This window comes from Crinia signifera, chromosome 9, assembly GCF_055691185.1.
Source record: "Crinia signifera chromosome 9, ASM5569118v1, whole genome shotgun sequence".
Classification (NCBI taxonomy): Eukaryota; Metazoa; Chordata; class Amphibia; order Anura; family Myobatrachidae; genus Crinia; species Crinia signifera.
This window is the reverse complement of record NC_139225.1, coordinates 128,758,207-128,780,880: the sequence shown is the minus strand read 5'-3', so window position 1 is coordinate 128,780,880 and position 22,674 is coordinate 128,758,207. Positions and strand designations below refer to the sequence as shown.

The following is a 22,674-nucleotide window of genomic DNA, read 5'->3' as shown; positions in this document are numbered from 1 at the left end:
ATGACCCCGGATATTCCGTAATGTGGAGAATTCTCTAAAGGGGCCGTTGGAGCACCAGAAAACTATAGGACAGTATTGGGCAAAGCCGTAACAGGGCACTAATGCAGCCTGCCCCAGCCCCTCCCACTGTACATGTGAGTGGGCAATGGGATGCCATAGAACAGTGATGGCTACCCTTGACACTCCAGCTGTTGTTGAACTACACATCTCAGCATGCTCTGCATCAGTTTTAGCATGGCCAAATAGTAAAACTGTAGCAGGGCATGCTGGGATGTGTAGTTCGACAACAGTTGGAGTGTCAAGGTTAACCATCACTGCCATAGAACTGGGAAGCTGAGCTTTCAGTGTTCCCTAACAATTTGGTTGCACAGCAGGAATGCAGGATGCATTCCAAAACCCTGCAAGCTAAATACAGGTGCCACCGGGAGATTGATTGTGCCACCGGGAGATTGATGGTGCCACCGGTAGATTGATGATGTCACCAACTCCCTTTGGCTTCAAATCTGGAGGACAAATTTTTAGGGCATATAAAACAGTATTATTAAAGACACAGTTTGGGGCATAAGGGAGATACCATATCCTTTCTACTACTGGACAGGCCAAGCTAGGGAACTCTCTCTGTTTGGAGTTCTTTTGTGTTAACCTCCCAGTGATATCATTCTTACAGGAACCCCTCCCCGTACTTGCAATACTGATTCATAAACAGATAAGGCATATATTACTTGGATGGGTCCACTATTTTATACATGACGCCAGCTGCCACTGCTGCACTGGGGGTCCCCGTGGACAAGAAATACAGTTCACCTGAAAAGACAAGAGAAATTATTAATTATCCATTAGAAAACTAAATGTATTGTGGCAGGGAAAACATGATTTTCCTGGTTGTAGTACGTAACAGCAGCTAAACATGGATCCAATCCAAGTTTTGATTGAGGTCAGGAATCTACTGCAAGCCAAGTTGATTAGTTGCACCTGTTAGCTGCCTTTAAGTATCTTGTCTGTATACAGGGAAAGGCTCCTGATGCTGGATAAGCAGGCCAGGCGATAGGCTGGAGGTCTTACCTTAGGAGTTATTGGACTGTATACTAGTATTATTGTTCAGATCATGGAATGTAATGCTGTAACCTATTAACTGCTATGAATTGCTGTTATACCCTGGAGAAGACATCACTGAATGATGTAGATTACCATTATTGTTCGTTAACCGTATCAGCTGCCGCCAGGATATTCTAGGTGTATGGGGCTGTAGTCACAACACAGTGCGACTATGACACACAAACAGACTGTACTGAATATTTGGTACTTGTTTCCTAGCATGGCCACAATCGTGGGGATCGTGTACCTTTAAGTTAAGGTACACGATCCCCACGATGGACCCGATTTCCTTTGAAATCAGGTCCATTTTGCCGGCAAAGGTACAAAATCAGGGGCATCGCGTCGGTCGGGACCATTAACATTGGTCCCGACGAGACCGACGCGATGCCCCCGATTTTGCCAAAGGCTTCAATGTTAAAATATTTTTTAACATTGAAATCGTGAGCATCGCGTCGGTATTGTGCCATTATAATGGCACAAGATGAGATGGACTTGATTAAGTCCATCTGACATTGAAAAAAATTTGAAAAATGTGAAATGGGCCAATATGACCCATTTCACATTATATATGGCCCCGTCGTCACCCCACGATAGACGCCAACCCGAAGCGTGGCGAGCGGTGGTGGTGCGCAACTCCGACCTTTTCATTCCCCTACTATCCACGTCGGCGTGGAGTTGAGAATATATAGTGTGGCGAGCGCAGCGAGCCACCGAGCCCGAAGCGTGGCGAGCGCAGCGAGCCCCGCGCGGGGACGCGTATACCTGTGAAGTTATACGCGTCCCCTCGCGGGGCTAGCTGCGCTCGCCACGCTTCGGGCTCGGTGGCTCGCTGCGCTCGCCACACTATATATTCTCAACTCCACGCCGACGTGGATAGTAGGAGAATGAAAAGGTCGGAGGACGCGCACCGCCGCCCCTCGCGGGCTCGCTGCGCTCGCCACGCTTTGGGTTGGCGCAGGGGCGGATTGGCCCACCGGGAAACCGGGCCATATCCCGGTGGGCCGGCCCATAAGTGAACAAAATTGGCCGCTGGTCCCTCCTGCACGGGCAGCGGACCGCGATCTCGCCGGTTAGCGGCCGCAGCATCTTGCCCACATCAGTGCCATTAGTTAAAATGGCCGTGGGAGGGCTGCTGCGCATGTGCGGCCGGAGCAGCTCCTCCCGCGGTACTTTCGTCTGGCAGCAGTATACTAGTGAGTGACAGCAAGCCACAGGGCTTGACGAAGCGCAGCTCCCCTCTGCATCCAAAATATTTAAAGATGTGGTGGGCAACATCGCTGAACTGCTTAGGCTTCAGGGTCTCCCAGATTGCGGCAAACTGCATTCTGGGAGAGCACTCAGAGAGGACGGAGGAGCACTGCAGCCAACAGCTGAGAACGCTGCTTCCTCCCAGACTGAGCCTGCCTGCCCCCGGAGGACTCAGAGAGAAGACCTTCCTGGCTGCTAGCAACTTTAGCAAGTACTGTGTGTCTCATGTGACATGTGCTGCCTGCTGTCAGCTGAGGAGCTGAGCCTGCCGTCTATATGCTGAGACCGTGGTGTAAGGACAGGTATTTGTGTGGAGGAGGGGTTTTGTTTATGTGGGTTGTGGGCTGTCAGGGAGTAGGGTCGGGAGATATACATGTGAGAAGTTTGAGGTGGGAGCTGTAAGGTTTTTGTCAGTGTCAGGGGGAGGGGAGGAGGATTTATGAGGTAGCTGAAGGAGATCTCAGGGGGTATATGTGTATCTATGTTACATTTGTTAGTGTGAGAGTGGGCCCCTGCCTATTGTGCCTAATACAATACATACACACACCACTTACGCACTCCACTACATTACTGACCCTGCTATACCGCCCACTACATTACTGCCACTGACGCACTCATACATACATGCACTGACACACTCATACATACATACATACATACATACATACATACATACATACATGCACTCTTACATACAATAACTTACACTCACATACATACAGTACATACATGCACTGACACTCATACATACAGTACATACATGCACATACATACATACATTCACTGGCACTCATTCATACATACATACATGCACTGACACACTACATACATGCACTCTTACATACATTAACTTACACTCACATTCATACATACATACATACATACATACATACATACATACAGGCACTGACATTCATTCATACATACATACATACATGCACTGACACTTATTTATACAAACATATATTGACACTCATTCACAAACATCTTTTGACCACTAGCATCCCCGTCGCCTGTGTTATGTATGTATCCCATGATAGGGGTATGGGGGATGTCAGCGGTAGATCCCAGAAAAGAGATGTGGTCTCAAGGGTTATAGGATCATAGTATGTGCCATTGCCGTGATGCACACCAGTTGCCAGAGGGGTGTATATATAAACACAGGGTGATAATGGGGCATACACACAGGGTGACAGAGGGGCAAGTCTACAGGGTGACAGAGTGGTACACACAGGGTGACATAGGGGCATATACACAGGGTGACAGAGGGGTATATATACACACAGGATGAAAGGGTCTGTGATCACTAATCCACACCGACACCCACAATTAATAACCTGAGGTGAGCAGTGCTGATAACACACCTCCCCCCTTCCCCTGAGATTAGCACCCCTGTTGTACCCTGCACCTCCTGCCGCCACACATGTAAATAGGCACCTTTGAGAGCAGCAGAGATCCTTACCTCAGCACCAGTCCCTGCTCTCACTGTTAACTACAGGGGGACACGCACTGCATGGGTTCCCCCTCAGTGAGGGAACACAATGCGCTGCCCGTTTGTCTTCCAACCAGCCAGCCCGCCCTCAGTGAAGCTACGATCCACCCAGCGCTCAGGGGGGACATGACTGGAGACTAGCCAGCAAAAGGGGTGGATATAGCGGGGTGGGGACATGGAGGGAGCGGGGTGTATGGGTCCAAAAAACTACTATATAGCTCACCCCAGCGCCAGTCTTCTATGGTCCCTCCCCCAACACCAGCAGTAACCGGTGATTGGCAGCAACTCCTGCATTGTCCAATAGCAGAAGGAATGTGGCGCTAGTTGAATCCCACCCAATGGGAGTCGCACTTATGAATATACATGCTGCGGCTGCTCCGACTAAGTTCAGATCGGCAGCCTGGCAGAATCTCTGTCAGCATCAATTACAATGTAAGTTCCGCCTCTGTGTACAGGGTTAATACTGACCTGTAGATGGTCGATAGTGAGATATAGGGGCAGCCACACTGACATTGTAGAACATGGGTCTTCAACCTGTGGCCCTCCAGATGTTGTAAAACTACATGTTCCAATATTCATTGCTACATTCTTTCCTATAAGAGCATGTCAAAACTGTCAGGGCATGCTGGGACATGTAGTTCCACAACATCTGGAGGGCCACAGGTTGAAGACCTGTGTTGTAGAACACTCCTGTAGAATGATGACAGTAACTTGGAGTGGGGCAATCCCACAATGCACCGTGAATTAAGCATTTTGAATTTGGCGGTGCCACTGAAGGACTGCCAGCCAATCAGAAGTGTCCACTTTTGATTGGCTGGCTGTGTGTGAAGTGATACCTCCATTCTCCAGGGCTGGCTGGCTGCAGGTTTCCAATGTACTGCCGGGCCTGCTGTCAGTGGTAGGGGTGGGACGGGCTCACGGGAGATGGTCAGCAAGATGTTCAGGAGGTGGGTAAACTTTTTGGCAAACCCCGTCCCCGCTCCCAGCTCGTGCGTGCCGCAGTGGCTATGTGGCTAAGAAGTGATGTCTCTGCAGAGCATCCCACAGCAACATCACAGCAATGGCTCTCCCCGCAGACTCTGCACTGTCTTCTTCAAGTCACCGCGGGGTCTGCGGGACCATTGTCATGCTATTGCTTGGGCCCCTAGGATTATGGGGCCCTTGGGCAACTGCCCATCATGCCCATGCGTTAAGAGGGTCCTGTGTGAGGGTAATATATGTTTTGGATGGTTTTCAGTTGGGGGGGTTGGGTTCATATTTTAGTGTTTTAATATTTTTAAGTTATTCTTCGTCTGCTTCATACACTACTGATGATGGGGCCACGGCAGTGGCGCAAATACCATCAGGCAGTCCCTGAGGCAGTTTGGAGGAGGTAGCGACAGCAGGGTCTGTGGCGAGCGCCCGGCGCACTGCATTAAGCTGCTGATTTGACAGTCAGTGACAAAACAGCCTGATGCCCGGCCGTGGCAACGGTGCACAGCATGAAGTTGCGCTGCCGCTGGCCTGGGCATTGAATGACTGTCACTCAGACAAATTGGGCCAATCCCACTGTGCTGCTGTACACAGCCTATTGGCTACTGTGTACAGGTTAGGTGGGCTGGCTGGGATAAAGGGGAAGCAGCTGCTGTGTGTGACGTCATCAGGTCACACGCAGGAGAGACACGCTGGACTCAGAAAGTATGGGACCTCTCGTGTGTGTGTGTGTGTGTGCGCGCGCGCAATATGGGACCTCATCCTGTGTGTGTGTGTGCAATATGGGACCTCTCCTGTGTGTGTTGTGTGTGTGTGTGTGTGTGTGTGTGTGTGCAATATGGGACCTCTCGTGTGTGTGTGTGCAATATGGGACCTCTCCTGTGTGTGTGTGTGCAATATGGGACCTCTCCTGTGTGTGTGTGCAATATGGGACCTCTCGTGTGTGTGTGCAATATGGGACCTCTCCTGTGTGTGTGTGTGTGTGTGTGTGTGCGCAACATGGGACCTCTCCTGTGTGCGTGTCTAATATCGAACCTCTCATTTGTGTGTGTGTGCGCAATATCGGGCCTCTGATGTGTGTGTGCAATATGGGACCTCTCCTGTGTGTGTGTGTGTATGTGTGTGCAACATGGGACCTCTCGTGTGTGCAATATGGGACCTCGCCTGTGTGTGTGTCTAATATCGGACCTCTCGTGTGTGTGCGCGCGCATTATGGGACCTCTCCTGTGTGTGTGTGTGTGTGTGTACATGTGTGCGCAATATGGGACCTATCGTGTGTGTGTTTTTATTATGACACCAATTTATCTATTGCAGAGTACCAGGGCCTATTGCTTTAAATTCTGCCAACCCTGGTGTAAAGTTGCATATGCAACTGCATAAAAATTGAATGAAGGCCGCAACTCTACGCAACTCTCATTCGCCCCCTCTTGATAGACTCCACCCCCTCAGCAGACCCCGCCCCCAGGGCTGCTTCCGTATATTTCCCGGGCTGGTTTTGCATCCCAATCCGCCCCTGGGTTGGCGTCTATCGTGGGGTGGGGTTTACGTAGTAAAATTTGGGGGTCTAGGGAATATTTTACATTGAATCCAATGTAAAATCGGGTCCCAGGGACCCGATTTACATTTGATTCAATCAAAAAATCGGGTCGGTCGCGTCGATCGCATCGCATGCGACCAAATCGCATGCTATGCGATCAACGCGATTTTTCCGACACGACCACCCCCATGTAAATCGGTGTGGCCGTGCTAGGAAACAAGTACCGAATATTTTTTATATATGATACTTGTATATTGTATAAACCAAAGGAGGAGATATATCAGCATTAAATATTTGACAACAAGTGAATTGCTGTAAATCCTTAATTTAATAAATAATTGTTAACCATAAAATCCACAATATTAAAAGATTATATGTTTATCAGAAATTAAAACACAAAATTAAAATATGCAGACTCAGAGACTCAGGGGGTTTTCTGGTTGATCCACCAGACTCCCCCTGCCGAATGCCGGTACCCCGCCCCCCTCACACACCACGTATGCTTGCACAGGCTGCAAATGGATGTTTAACATAAACATGTGTGTTGGCTGTGAGAGAACACCCACATCATTCGATCATTGTCGACCATCGAATTATGTGGAAGGCCCACGCACATCTAAGGTTAAGGTGGTCAAACATCTACAGATCGATTGTCAGATTGGGCTGGTTGGAACAAAGATGTATAAGGCACATCTGCACAACTTCTCTCCGTAACACCTCCTTATAGCTCTGTCTACCCCATAATGTGTTACCTGCCTCATCCTCTCCAAATGAAATGATATAGGGGTAGTAGCTGTTGATAAGTTTGGGAAAGTTGCAGGTTTGGGCCGCTCCCATGCAGATCTCTGTGTAATGCCATTCTTTTTCATCCTTGCCCTGTTTTAGGGACATTAGGCGCCTGGAGCAAGAAAGATAATTGGAGAAGAAAAATATTGCATATTATATGTAAACGGATGAGTGTGACTCTAGGTCACTGTAGGAATCCATATTATTAATGCTGGCCATACACCAGACCAACTTTCCACCAACCATCCAACTGACCAACCATCCCATTTATCTGTCCAAATAAAACACCATCCGCACCAAACTAACTTTTTCCTCAGACCAGACAACTTCTCTCCAACATGTGATGTCACATACTGTAAGCGGCAGCGCCCAACTCTACCAGTCTGCAGTTAGGAGTTGTCAGGTATTTTGAGAGTGGAGCCTTTCCAAATGAATTAGGCTACGCATCTTATGCGTTAACTACAGTTTTATGCAAGTAAAACGCACGGTACTTGTTTCCTAGAACGGCCACAATCGCGACCATCGTGTACCTTTAAGTTAAGGTACACGATGGCTGCGATGGACCCGATTTCCTTTGAAATCAGGTCCATTTTGCCGTCAAAGGAAAAATCGTGGGCATCGCGTCGGTCGGGACCATTAACATTGGCCCCGACGCGACGGACGCGATGCCCCCGATTTTGACATAGGCTTCAATGTTAAAATATTTTTTAACATTGAAATCGGGAGCATCGCGTCGGTCTTGTGCCATTATAATGGCACAAGATGAGATGGACTTGATTAAGTCCATCTCACATAGTAAAAAATGTGAAATGGGCCAATATGACCCATTTCACATTATATATGGCCCCGTCGTCACCCCACAATTGACGTGAACCCGAAGCGTGGCGAGCGCAGCGAGCCCGCGAGGGGCGGCGGTGCGCGTCCTCCGGCCTTTTCATTCCCCTACTATCCACGTCGGCGTGGAGTTGAGAATATATAGTGTGGCGAGCGCAGCGAGCCCCGCGAGGAGACGCGTATACCTGTGAAGTTATACGCGTCCCCTCGCAGGGCTCGCTATGCTCGCCACGCTTCGGGCTCGGTGTATATTCTCGACTCCACGCCGACGTGGATAGTAGGGGAATGAAAAGGTCGGAGGACGCGCACCGCCACCCCTCGCGGGCACGCTGCGCTCGCCACGCTTCGGGTTCACGTCAATCGTGGGGGGGGGTTACGCTGTAAAATGGGGGTCTAGGGAATATTTTACATTGAATCCAATGTAAAATCGGGTCCCAGGGACCCTATTCACATTTGATTCAATAAAAAAATGCGATCAACGCGATTTTTCCGACACGACCACCCCGATGGAAATCGGGGTGGCCGTGCTAGGAAACAAGTACCAAACGCACCTAAAAGTACTTCATATCCCCAAAAAAATACCAGACTTTCCTGACCCCCTGCCCCGGGTTGGCCCATTAGAAAGTTGGTCACCCTACATATGGGCCTATGCTGGCCATACAACAAAACGATATCTTTCCAACAAGCCAACTAATTGGAAAGATAATCTGGCAGTGTTTAGGAGTAAACAATTATCAGCCTTTTGCCCCATATGGTGAAAAACGACAGAAGACAACCTTTCCAACTAGATGCGGATAATCAAACCAAATGATCTGCTGTGGCTACTATATGTGTAGGTGAGCTGGTACTGCCACTTTGGACTATGTGGATCCTGCCCTCTCCCCAGTACAGGCAGCACTGTATACTTCTAGTCCCCTTACCCAGTACAGGTTCCACTTTGTACCTCCCATTCCCCATCTCCAGTACACTGTGTACCTAACCCCCCTCCAGTACAGGTCAGTGTATGTGCAATAGCATTTTAGTTGGACAGCCAAGTTGGCCAGTTGGAGGAAGGATGGTCTGATGTATGACCAGCATTTCTCCTTCTGTGCCACTACCAGGGGCAATCTCTCTGTATCAATAGAAGAACATTGTAGTTCAACCTTTATTACCGAGGGGCATTGGGCCCGATTCAGACCAGTAAGCAATGCTGCAGTTTTTGAAGATGGACAAATCCATGTGCAATGCAGGGGGGCAGATGTAACATGTGCAGTGAGCATTAGATTTAGGTGAGTTATTTTGTTTCTGTGCAGGGTAAATACTGGCTGCTTTATTCTTACACTGCAATTTAGATTTCAGTTTGAACACACCCCGCCCAAATCTAACTCTCTGTACATGTTACATCTGCCCCACCTGTAGTGCAGCATGGTTTTGTCCCTCGCAAAAACTGCAGCCTTGCTTAAAGGCTGAATTAGGCCCATTGTCCCTGTCTTTATCTTTATAAAGGCTTGTGTACTTGTGTATGTACCAATATAAAGGAAAATGTTCTGTCTATTACTGTGATAGTCCATGTGCTCCTTGTCTGTGTTAATCTAAGACCTATTGACCTTACCCACTCATGAAGTCTCCAAAGATGTAGCGTCCTAAGAGATTGGGCATTTGACATCCGCGGTAGACATAGCCCCCGGTGACTGACCGTCCCAGCGAGTGAGGATAGGCAAATATTGGTAAGATGTCATCTGAAACAGGAATAAGCAAATCAAACACAGGACGTAATACACGGGGGGGAACAAATCAAAGTACAGGAGTATTGCATGGGGTATATTCGGTGGGCAATGTCTATCGACACCAAAAGCTTGACATGCTCAAGGGCAACAATAGAAAAAAGGTCAACAAATGAAATGATCAACATGTACCACTTAATTTGTCAAGCATTGGGCCAGGTGTCTCGCCGCGCTCGTCACACTTTACCGGTCCCAACTGGACTAAACATGGATGGCAAAGTATCAAAAAGTTTAAAAAAAAAATCATGTTGACCGTTTCACCTTATTTATACCTACACATGGTCTATCTGCCACCCGGATACTAAAAATCACAGGGCGTGACAAATGCGCAGGGGAACAGTAAGAAATAAATGGAAAAATGGTAACATTATTATTAGAATGAAATCGTTGATCAGACAATTGTCATACAATGGGGTAGTGGGCAGACAAGTACTGATAGGGAAAGTGCAGTTGGCTACATGTTATTGTGCTGCATATTAAACCATAAAAGAATCTTCCCTCATCCACCCAGAAGAATTTTGCCGATCCGAGGAACCACCAGGAACAGATTGATGCCAAATCGGAAGGAGGAATTTATTTTTCAAATAATGATATATGAATTATATATATTTCCCCTTATTTATGGGGGTCTTTTTTCACTAATCTTTTATTGACAGGTAAATTAAAAAAAAAAACATTATACACAAAAGCCCAGATAATCATTTGAAATAAAAGTGAGAACATATCTATAACAGACATAAATATATAGCACACTTTAACAACATCTGACCACAGTATGACTCCAAAAATAGAATGAAGTAAGTCCCTCTTAATTGTAACCAGGATGTGAGGTGAAAACAGTATTTTAAGGCCAGTTTAATTGGGGCAGACAACATACTGACATGGAGTAAAATTTCCCAGCCCTTTTTCCTCTGTCTACGGTTCCCTCTGTCCAATCTATGGAATATAAACAGGAAACTAGGAAAGTAGTAGAGAAATATACAACACTGGATTAGGGGAAATCCATTCAGCCCAAATAGTTTTTTGTTTTTTTTGTAGCTGCTGCTAATTAACCAAGAGAATTCTAATACCTGGTGATGTGGTAAAAACCCCTTTGCCTTCATTTTGATATGCAGAAAAACCCGAACAGCGGGTTTTCGCTGCAAGTGGGGGGGATCGCTTCCCCATAGGAGCCTATGGACTTCTTTACGCCACCCACGGCGCCTTGCATGGACCACCCCTCACATGTTTCCAGGTAGCACAGTGCTGTGTGCCCAGACCAGTGACCTCCTCCTCTATGCACTATACATCCTCTTCTGGGTGCAGGAAGGAGGAGGAGAGCCCGCCCGTAGCATCATCTGGTTGAGTAAGGGAGGGAAGGGGGAGCCACCGGGACCCACTGCGCATCGCCGGCCACATCGCAAAGGACAGCTCTTAACGCAAGAGCTGTCCTTTGTGATAATTATCTCAGCGGTAGCCGGCGATGTATGGCGAAGTGGGGCGCGGATGTTAGTGCATCCTGCCCTCAGTGTGTAAAATATGATAAATATATCAGAGTCCTTCAGTATACCAGACTTTAAATAATAGAGACGTTATCTGGTGCAAACTCAAGGTTACCCCATAGTGACAATACAAAAAAAATGGAGGATCCTTTGGACAACTTTAATTTTTGAGTATGTGTAATGCAGTAGAATATTGGCAAGCCCAGACCCCCAAGCTCCTTAGTTTGTTATAGCTTAAATAAAGGATACCCTAAAGTGGTCCATAGGAGGTGGTGGAACTCATTTCCTTCTGCCACCTAATTAAACCCCCCTTTCCCCCATTAGGCAGAGCCAGGGCAAGTGATAGGGTTTTTGGCACCCCCTGCAAAATATAATGCTTTTCTGTTAGAATTGTGTAGGGCCAAGGTGGAGGTTGAACTAGTTCCACCTCACCATCACAGGTGGTAGAGCTTAGTTCCACCCCAGTTCCCTCCACTTTAACCCATGCCATTGGATGTTTCTCAGCCCAGATAAACCTATCATATCAATTTGTAAAGGTGACAGCGACATGTATAGGTCAGCAGTAAATGAGCCCAGTTATGAAAATCAGCAAAGGTCTTCTGAAAAAGAGGGTCAACCTTAACATTATATAAATTTGAGGGTTGATCGGGGATACGTATACGCAAATAAGTAGGACAATTAGCCTCAGCTCATTTAAATGGAAAGGAGTTTCCCCAACTAATCTTTGCCTCTGAAAAGAAGGGTAATGCTTCAGTGTTGGAATGGTTGATCTTAAAACTTGATATCACCTCAAATCTATTCAGTATTGTAAGCGAGTGTGGCGTCCTTTGTGTGGCATCCTTTTGTTAGGGTTATGAAATTATAGTAGAAGATCGTCGGTGAATGCTGAGAATTTCACCTCAGTGGTAGCTATTTTAATACCTTGCCACCTATGTTCCAAAGCAAAACACTGAAGAAGTGGGTTTCTATGGGGTATGCAAAGCTGGGCGATGTATCAACATCGGGCAGCAGCGGTTCGCATCCCTGGGTTATTGCCATTCTGAGATGGCGATAGCCCATTGTAGCCTATGGGCTACACACCACACTGTTGCCGGGGCAGTGCGGTCTGCGGGGTGTCAGTGCAAACTGCGTATTTGCAGACCCCACGGCTTCCGTGTGAGCGCATCGCATGGACGGGCTCCTTTTGGAGCCCTGTCACTGCGCTTGTGGGGTGATACATCCCAGCGATAGGATCGCATTTTACAATGCGATCCTGGATGGTAATATTCCGCCCAGATCACATTGTAAATGCGATAGATGATAAATGGGCCACATAGTCAGTTGCCACATCCAGGAGTATGCTGTCATTTACAATGCATCATTTTTTCCTAAATGTTCAAAAGTTCAGTAGAACTTAGTGACAAATGACCAGCAGGAACGTGCACACAATTTCAATCAGAACCCGTTGTTATCATGCACAATGTTAAGTTGTTGAATGTGTACACAAATTAACACATCACCCAGTGATGGCGTTCTTTAGAAAAGTTGGGGTCCTAATCCATTGTTTTGAGTCCCAGCACATAGTGAGCTACCAGGGAGTGTCTGGTTGAGTAAGGGGAAGAGAGGGGTGTCAGAGAAAGAGAGAAAACAAGAGACAGTATCAGGGAGAGAAAGGGGTAAGAGATGGAGTGAGAGAGAGAGTGTCAGGGAGAGCGGGAGAGAGACAGCGCAAGGTAGGAAAGAGAGGGGAAGTGTGGGGGGAAGAGAGAGATAGAAAGTAGAAAGACTAGAAGCAGAGAGAGAGCTAAATAGAGGGGGGCAGATGAAGAGAACAGGGGAGTTATAAAACAATGGGGGACCGCAGGGGAGAGAGGTGACGGGAGGCGAGGTGACGTGGTGAGGTTTACAGGGGGGGGCGAGGTGAGGTGATGAGGGGTGAGAGTGGATGTTGTGACTGTGGTGAGAGAGGGAGAGGTGGTTGGGAATGAGCAGGGGGTGAGGTGACGGCGGGCACTTTTGTCAGAGTATCAATCTCACATTACAGCAGGAAGTGGCCCCCCCTAACTGCTTCTTGCCAACCTCACAGTGGGCCAGATGCACTAAGCTGAAAAAGTGATAAAATGGAGAGTGATAAACAACCAATCAGCTCCTACCTGCCGTGTCACAGACTGTGTTTGAAAAATGTCAGGCAGGAGCTGATTGGCTGGTTGTTTATAAGCTTAGTGCATCTGGCCCAGTGACTCTTTGCAGGATGCAAGTTCATCACATGACATTCACCCTCCAATTCCAGAACACCCTCCTCCACCTGGGACTGTCATTGCTGCAGCGTACACCAGCAAATAGCTGGATCTGTCTTTCCCCATATAAGAACATCCTCACCATCTGTGACCTATTGCTGGAGAGAGTTCAGAGAGTTCACTATTATAGAGGGGCTGGAGGAGTGGACATTGTGATGTACAGAATGTGGCTCCAGATCTCCCGCATGAGCCAAGTTTATTTTATAATAAACATGGTTATAGTACAGTAAGTTCCTGATAACAAACATTTCCCATGGAACAGATGTGGTGATGCTCATTGACGTGGCTTGGTGTCAGCCAGCTCACCCTACAGCTCAGAATTTGCAGATACACTCTTTCCGTTGTTGTGTAATATCCTCTAGATTTGTTTTCAATGAAAATTCTGTATGACATATGCTATTGCTGGATCCAAAGATTTCCTATATATGGAAAGCTGTGTATCTGGAATATATCAGCTATGATGGCCATATCTCCAGCCAGCTCCCCCATGCCACCGGCCCCCCTCCCAAACAAAAAAGTTGAACTTCAAAGGTTCATAGAACTATGATATTCTGGATTACAATGTACACAAAGTGGATTGTGCTGCAATGGGAAGACAAGATACTGTACTTTGCTGAGGTCACTTCACCAACATATGTTACATCTACATCTTAGATACAAAGGCAATGTCCATACTAAGGTGGCCAATCCCGGGATCATCTGGATCCCGGGATATGGCCCCATAATGTCTGGGATTTCAATCCCGGGATTGGAGTATCCAATCCTGGGATTTCGGGATTAGACTGCACATGCACAGTCTAACGTCTGGCAGCGCCTGAGCACTTGCTCAGTGTTCCCGGCGTGTGGCCTGCGCAGTGTGATTGGGTCATAGGTCACGATGCGCAGGCCGCACAAAGCCGCCGGAACCCTCCCGCATCCTGCTTCCAGCTCCACTTCAGAAGTTCAGCCACCCGGCACCTCACCGCCTAGCGCTACACCCACCCACTGCCTCCACCTAAACCACTTTGTGGAGGAGAGAGAAGATTTTTTTTAAAAACAGCAATGAAACTACCTTGTCCCCTGTCTGGCTAGACAGAAATGATTAGATAGAAAAGGGGAGACATCTTCCCTTTACCTGCTGGTTGGCAGTGTGCTGGCCTCCTAGTTAAGAGCTGTATTTGCAATGAAGCCAAAATACTTGCTTTGCTGGAGGGTGCAGTTATGGAGGGGATTCCCTGTATTTCAGAGAAGATGCTGCTCAGGCCAATCGATCATTTAAAGACGACGCGTTTCCCCGCCTCTATTTAAGTATCAGTGGCTTCTTCAGATACTGAGCTGCTGCTTTCATATTGATAGTGTTCTTAAATAGCATTTTTTCCCCCTCTCTCTACCCCACAAAGTGGACGTGAAATTTTTAATTATCAGACAGGACCATGCAAACCTTAATAGTGGAGACCAATGACCGATGCATAAATCCAGGTTCAGATTTGCATGATCCTGTCTGATAATGAATATAAGCATCAGAGAAAGGTACGTATTGATGGTAACAATGCATAGATGAAGGACACGTCTCTCGGAGCCCAAAAAGTGTATCAATTATATTGGTGGATCATTAGCTATTAATCGTGTTAGGTACCAGGATGTTGATGAAGAGCATTTAGCAATCAATAACTTTGTCAGGTCAGGGAGGGTTGAGATATAACTTTCCCAGAGTTCAAAATAAGTGGCCACCTTGGATTCTTTGCTAAGGGAAGCCTCTATCCAATCCATCCGGAGTAGATGAAATAGCTTTTCTTTAAATAGTGTAAAAGGAGGAGTCTCAGAGTGAGTCCATAGCTGTAGAATTTTTTTTTTTTTTTAGCAGCCGAGCCCAGGATTAATAAAAAGTTTACAACCACCTCGAGAAACTTTTTGGCCTTGAGGGAGCATTCCAAAAATATCTCATTCCAGCGTAAAGGGTAAGTAATTTATCAAGTTATCCATAGGATTATGCAGATTGACCGCTGTACATTACTCACCCCTAAAACTAAAGCTGACACTGTCAATGAAGTCATCCCCTGGGTGAATAAATATAATGTAAACTCTGGTGTGATTACTAAAATAGTCAAATCCCAATGGCCAATAGTGCAAAAAGATAAAACTTTACCATTTATCAACAAACGCATCATGCCCTGTTTTTCTAGAGGCAGTAACCACAGAGATAAACTTGTCAAAACCAATGTGATATATCATCCTGAAACCCCAGATCGTAGCTGGTTGGCACCAGTGAAAAAGGGATGTTTCAGATGTACGTGTGTTACTTGCCAATATTTACTAACAGGCGATACATTTGCCCATCCACACACTGGCCAAAAAATTTAAATCCGGCATCATTTCACCTGTGCATCTTCATACGTGGTTTATCAAATTATCTGCCCTTCCAGTTTGCAATATATTGGCAAAACCACACGTATGTTTAAAGAACGTATGGCCATGCACAGGTGCTCCATCAGACAAGCCCTAACTACGGGCAAAAGTGAGTGCAAGCGGTGGCACGGCACTTTGCCGAATTTAAACATCCTGTGTCCAGTCTGCGCTACCGCATGATTGACTGTGTGCCGACGTCTATCAGAGGCGGCGACCGGGCATTGAAGTTACTCCAGTGTGAGGCGCGATGGATACACCGTCTTGGTGTCATCGCCCCCAAAGGGCTTAATGAACAAATTACATATTTCATCTTTCGCTAAACATTTTAAAGAATCCATTGTAATCATTGCCCTGATGCCATTCTATTGTCTATTATCCGTGTTACATTATATTATATATCTTTGTAAATTTCTTGTATATGCTATTTTTAACATTTTCTTATTCATTTGTTTTTGTATTCACTCATTACCATGGTAATGTTTATGTCACTTTCAGCCGACGCCTTTGCTAATGACGTCAGCCTTAACCAGTGGGTGTGGTTTCCCCACCCCTTCCTCTTGATCTCACCTTGATGTGCACCTATATAAGACCACTGTATGCTTGCTTGTATTATCCTGATGACAATTTTTCCATAAAAATTGAAACGTTGATCACATCTCTTGTAAGAGTGACTTTATTTCGCCGTGAGTGCCGCACCATCTCCACCTACATACCCTATCCTGTGAGGGCACCGGCTACAGTTATCTACCTTCACTGGGAGTGCCGATTCCTGGACGTCTATATATATATATACACACATACACACATACACACACACACACACACACACACATACATACCTTTTCACATGTTTGTAGTCATTTGGGAGAATTAATATGCATAATTTTACATTCATTTGGTATTAATTTTCAGTTGGGTGATCTTCTGCAGCTTACATCATACAAAGGTAAAGTGGTGTGTTAATGTATCTATTTCAGTTCATTGTAATAAACTGGTCACCCCTAGTCATATTGCATGTTTTACATGTATATCATTTGCCGTAATCACACATGTATAACTCACCAAGGGATGCGTTGTTACACAGCTTCTTGTCATAACAGGAGAATCCCTCCTTTGCCCTCCAGCCATAATTGCCCCCTTTTTGGATAAGATCCACCTCTTCAAACTTGTTCTGTCCCACATCCCCACATATAATGCGTCCTCTTCCTTTCCTGGTGGTTGGGTCACCCCTGTCGACAGAGCATCGCCACATATTCCTGGCACCATAGGCAAACACTTCTGGACGTGCTGTACGTTCTCGCAGAAACGGGTTGTCAGCCGGTATACGGTAGGGTGGTCCCTTATCATTGCCCATGATGTTTATACGTAGGACTTTGCCCAGAAGGGATGACCTGTTAGTAAACAAAATGGGCAGCCATTAGTTGCAAACAACACAGAAAATGTTCCATTAGCAATTAGACAGGCTGGGAGACAGAAACATAACACAACAGACAACCAGGCAGGGAAGAGCACTGGGAAAGCCTCCAAAAAGCAGTGCCAGGCGGCATTGGAAGTAAGTAGGCAAGGTGGAAACCTGAACTTTAATCAAGCAAAAACATAACTCACCATCTAGGCCTGCCTGAAGAAAATGCAACAGATGGCCCAGATGGAAGAATGCAGCCAGAAGACCCTGAACTTCATACAAAGACACATAAGACTGCCACATCTAAGGATAGCTGCTTCAACAGCCATGTCCATTAAACACAGCCACGCTAATTGGGGTGGACAAATGGCCCTTGCTGTAAGAGACCATAGATCGTCTGCTAGAAGCATGCAGAGGTCCAAGAACCATGCCGCCAAGGCCATACTGGAGCAACCAAGATGACCAAGGCATCTCACAATTGTGGATGAAGCAGAAAGCAGCAGAAATAGATACACTATGTCATTAGGCCAGGTCCATCACCACCGCTGCAGGATCTCTTGTACTGAACATGTAGCAGGGCAGTTGATGATTCAGCCATAATGTCCACTTTTGGAAATCCCCTTCTATGAATAAGCACTTGAAACATGACCGGATGAAGAGCCCATAGACTATGTTCACTCCCAAGGAACCGAGATGAGCAATCATCACCGGCATTACTTTTGTGAAAACTCAGGGTGCAGAACCGAAATTGGTAATGATCCTGGAGAATGACAAACCTCAGGAAAGCCTTATGTGGCTGCCAGATCGGGATGTGCAGATAGGCATCTTTTATGTCCAACAATATCAAAAATTCTGCTTGCTCCCGTCCCTGCAATAATAGAATGGAGCAACTGCATCTTGAACCAGTATAGACATTTTTTTGGGTTCAATGTCTTTAAGTTCAATATGGGGCAGACCAATCAGTCCAGACTGGGGACCACAAAATGATTTAAATAGAATCCTTCTACCTGTTGACCTTCTGGTACAGGCAACAAAACAAATCCACCAGGGACTGTATAGAGCCAAGAAGGCAGACCTTCCGAACAGGCGAAAATCTGCAGATCGTCGCGAAGAACAGAGGCGGAGGAGACAAAAATCGATTATGTAACCATGGGACACAAGGTTGCAAATCCACACATTGGAAGAGGTTTGCATCCAAGGTTCTTGAAAAAACTAGAGACGGCTTCCCACCATGGGGTTTCTGAGGTGGGAAGGAAGGTAGTCATGCCAACGGTTTACCACATGGTTTAACGTCCTGTTGACGAGTTGCAATCTGATGATGACCACATCCTCTGCCAATGCAATCCTAAGAGGACGATCCTCTGGAGCAGCCTCAAAAGAACTGTGAGCTACGAAAGGATAGAAATGAAAGCCCCCTTTATGACTTCTTGGGAGAAAGGGGAGCCGAAGGTAGGAATGTCGCATACCCCTGAATGAATATGGAGTAGGTTAGGCAGTTTGGCGCTCAAAATAAGCATCTCATTGATTGGAATAGTCTGTATATTAAAAATGTCAGATATAAGGGGTGGAGTGTAATTCCATCTGAGTTCAGCGGCAGTGCGGGATGCCGACCAAACTCGGATGTTTCTTTAAAGGAGCAATCACTTAGGCATGGTTTTGCCTTGTAAGGGATTGTCCCTTTAAAAAAAGTCTGACTTGTTAGCCCATGAGGATGTTACTGTAGAAGTAATCTCACAAAACATAAGACTACTCTAAACTGGGACAGCCCCAGTGTTTGGTAAGTCTACCATTTACAGAGAGATATAGAAAGAATAAAACTGTATGGCCTTTAGAATTATTATTATTATGCTATATGGCCAGATGTGATACTCAGATAAGGTATATATTTAATCCAAAGATAGTAGTATCAATTCCCCATCTTGTATTAATCACATGACACATACTGTTGCCCAATAGCCCTGCCCAGGATTCCTGGCATCTCACACAGTACAGCCCAAGACTTATTACTCACTTGTTTTGTGCATTCCCAAATTCTCCAAATGGATCTCCAGCTCGTCCACCATCTCCAGTGAAGATATAAAGATATCCGTCCGTTCCAAACAGGATCTGGCCCCCATTGTGGTTAGATGCCGGCTCCGTTATCTCCAGGATTACCCTGGAAGTAGAGACATATACAATACCTTGAGGATTACATGTGTCTGCTGTATCGCTATGACTGGACTCATAGTAGTGTAAATTGTGTGATGTTGCTGTGCGTATCAGGACATGTGTGTGCATATTAGCACCCATGCAGATTTGTGCAATTCAGTAACTTATACCTGAACCTGCAGGTGTCTGGGCGTTCCATTGGAATGTAGGGCGAGTAGCTTTAGGGCGTCTACGTGCAATTCTCCAGAAGACCAAGGACAAAGATACGTTCCCGAGAAAGTCGTATCATTAGAGCAGTGATTTTCAACCTTTTTACCTTGTGGCACACTAAATAAGATTTTAAAATTGCCAAGGCACACCAGGAGATCTCCAAAGGGCAAAACACACAGGGAAAAAAACAAACCTATTGACCCCTATATAGAAAACAATCACACTGGTCCCCACAGGAAACAAAAATAAAATACATTGGCCTTTTACATAAAAGAAGAGACCAGTAAATATCAATTGAACTGGTGGTGGCTGTAAATTGGTTTGGGGTTGTCTAGATCTGGGGGCACACTTGAGAACAGCTAAAGGCACACTAGTGTGCCACGGCACAGTGGTTGAAAAACACTGCATTAGAGGGTGCTAAGGGGGATGTGCAATGACAGCGGTTGGCGACACTAACGTACAGCTCCAGATTACAAATACACCACTGATAGGTGCTTTTTTGTTTTATTGATGCCTAATAGCATTATTTGTGTATGGCAGATATGGATGCATATATTGCTTATGCAGAAGAACACACAGCTCAAGATGCATTCAGCTCTGCAGAATGGCAGAAATACACTATTGTCTGTGCACTGGTTTTAGTGTACCATGCTCTCGTTTTACAACCAACACGTATCAGCCACCTGCGTCTTGAAGGTCTCGTGAAGGGGCGTGAATAGTTCTCACCAGTCCCAGTCTATTTACCTCTTTGTGTTGGGGTACCAGGACTACGACTCTTTACTCTACGACTGTATTAGGGACGCTGTAACATCCTGGAAGCTTTCCACTTATTGGGGATCTTATGGGGGCATCCTTTGAAGGACACTGCATACTCATGGGTCACCCATGCGTCTGATGTGGTGCTGAGCCATTTCTGCACAAAGAAAAGAAGTCAGCCTCCCACCCTGAGATCCCCCAGAGGGAGGGCCGCCCTGTCAGGCAGCAGGCTTGTCGGATTTAGCAGGGGGCTGTCTAGCGGCCCATGCCTGTTTAGGCTTGGGCTTAGCGGGTTTGGCAGCAGTGTAGTGTCTCTTTGCTTTTCCTTGGGTTCTGTCTCTGCCTTACTGTGTATGTTATGCTGTGTATATCACAAATGACTGCACCTCAGCTGAGCAGTCAGTGAAAATCATCACATTTGCAGACAACATCACTATCATCGTCCTAATCAAGGATGGTGACGAGACCGCGTATGGGCATGCAGTGGAGAATCTGACACAGTGGTGCAGCAGCAACAACCTCACCCTAAACCCCACCAAAACAGTTGAGATGGTGGTCGACTACAGGAAAAAAACCAAATGCACTAGTCCCGCTAACAATAGCCGTGTTGTCGCGGGTTGAATCCTTCCATTATCCTAGGGACAACCATGTCCAGCGACCTAAGATGGGGAATAAACCTAACCACAAACATTAAAAAGGCCCAACAGCGCCTGTTCTTTATGAGGCAACTCAGGAAATTCAGCATCCCACAGAATCTGCTGTGCGTATTCTACACCGACATCGTGGAGTCTGTCTTATGTTCCTCGATCACAATCTGGTACGGTGGCGCAAGCGAGAACAACAAACAAAAACTGCAGAGGGTAGTGAAGACTGCGGAAAGGATCATAGGGACCGACCCCCCCCCCCCCACCCCCCGATAAGGGATCTGTTCTCATCCAGCGTAAGGAAACGCGCTGAGAAGATCGCAAAGGACAAGCTGCATCCCGGTCACAATCTGTTCAACAACCTACCATCCGGAAGACGGTTCAGGTCCGTCCCCGTACAGATCCGCAAGAAGCTTCTTCCCATTAGCCGTCCATCACCTGAACATTCCAATCAAAGCGAATGCAATCCCAATATCAACAGCCAAGCAACGTGTCCCTACTTGGCGACCTAACCACCATAGTCGTAGCTAGAATTGAAATGCTTGTAATGTCTTTATGTAATATATGTAATATCTCCCCTCCCCCCTTTTCATCCCTGCTTGATGCTGCACTGTAATCCACAAAAAATTCCTAATGTGCGCAAGCATACATGGCCAATAAAGTTTATTCTATTCTATTCTATGTGCAGATCCTCCTCCAGCTGAAGAATCTGTGGTGTGGATTAACATCACCCAAACACCTCAACACTCTGCCAACAGTGCTAACCTGTCCCCGTCACGCTGTCTGAGGCCCTGGACCCCAGGTGGTCCTAAACGCCAGGCACCACCTCCGCCACAAATTCCCCTCTTGGCTGAGGCTGTAGGGGAGTTTCGGCACTGGCCGTGGTGTTGGAGCTGCAGTGCTGACAGTGTTTATCTGGATCCATCTATAACCCCAAGGTTAACCCTGTGGACCCCATGAATCCCGAAGAAGAAACTGAATATTACATTCCTGAATCAGGATCCTTCTCTTTAATAGGGGATGCAGTTAAAATCCCGGCGGTCGGGATCCCGGCGTTCAGAATCCCGACCGCCGAAATGCCGACACATTCTCCCTCCTGGGGTGTCCACGACACCCCTGGGGGGAGAATAAATTAGGGGGCCGAGCGTAGCGAGGCACCGGGCCCGCTGCGTGGCGAGCGCAGCGAGCCCGCAAGGGGGGGGCGATCCACGTCCCCCCCTTGTCGGCATTTCGGCTGTCGGGATTCCGGCGTCGGGATTCTGAACGCCGGGATCCCGACCGCCGGGATTCAATACTGAATCCCTTTAATAGAGCAAGATAGCGTCTCATCGAAAAGGTAAAGGAGCACTGGGTGTATAAACAACGTTCAATAGGCAGAATAACTAAGTGGATTACCTAATCACTGCAAAAGAGGAAACATAGACCTCTGTTTTTTATTGACCCGCTGATGATTGTTATGAAGGAGGCTGGAGGCCCTAGCGGTTCGTTACCGGAGGAGCCGGAGACCCCTGCAGCTTTACAATTGCCGAATAGCGCTGAGACGGATCCAGGCGGCAGCTGCAATACTACAGCGACACCTCCGTGAATAGAGGAGAATACTTTAGGAAATGGACAGACATAACCTTTGTCTCCTGCAGTGGATATT

At 46.8% G+C, this 22,674-nt stretch overlaps 1 protein-coding gene across 2 annotated transcripts in view; it reads right to left on the bottom strand.

Annotated features, from left to right (window-relative positions):
- LOC146036008 (HHIP-like protein 1) overlaps positions 1-22,674 on the bottom strand; it is a 49,492-nt gene that overhangs the window by 3,412 nt on the left and 23,406 nt on the right. For both annotated transcript variants that reach the window (XM_083159758.1, XM_083159757.1), the window contains exons 3-7: positions 19,283-19,426; positions 16,932-17,260; positions 9,556-9,682; positions 7,097-7,242; positions 723-804 (exon numbers count right to left, since the gene is read on the bottom strand). In XM_083159758.1, coding sequence (XP_083015884.1) covers positions 723-804; positions 7,097-7,242; positions 9,556-9,682; positions 16,932-17,260; positions 19,283-19,426 — 828 coding nt within the window. The remainder of the gene's footprint in view (positions 1-722; positions 805-7,096; positions 7,243-9,555; positions 9,683-16,931; positions 17,261-19,282; positions 19,427-22,674) is intronic.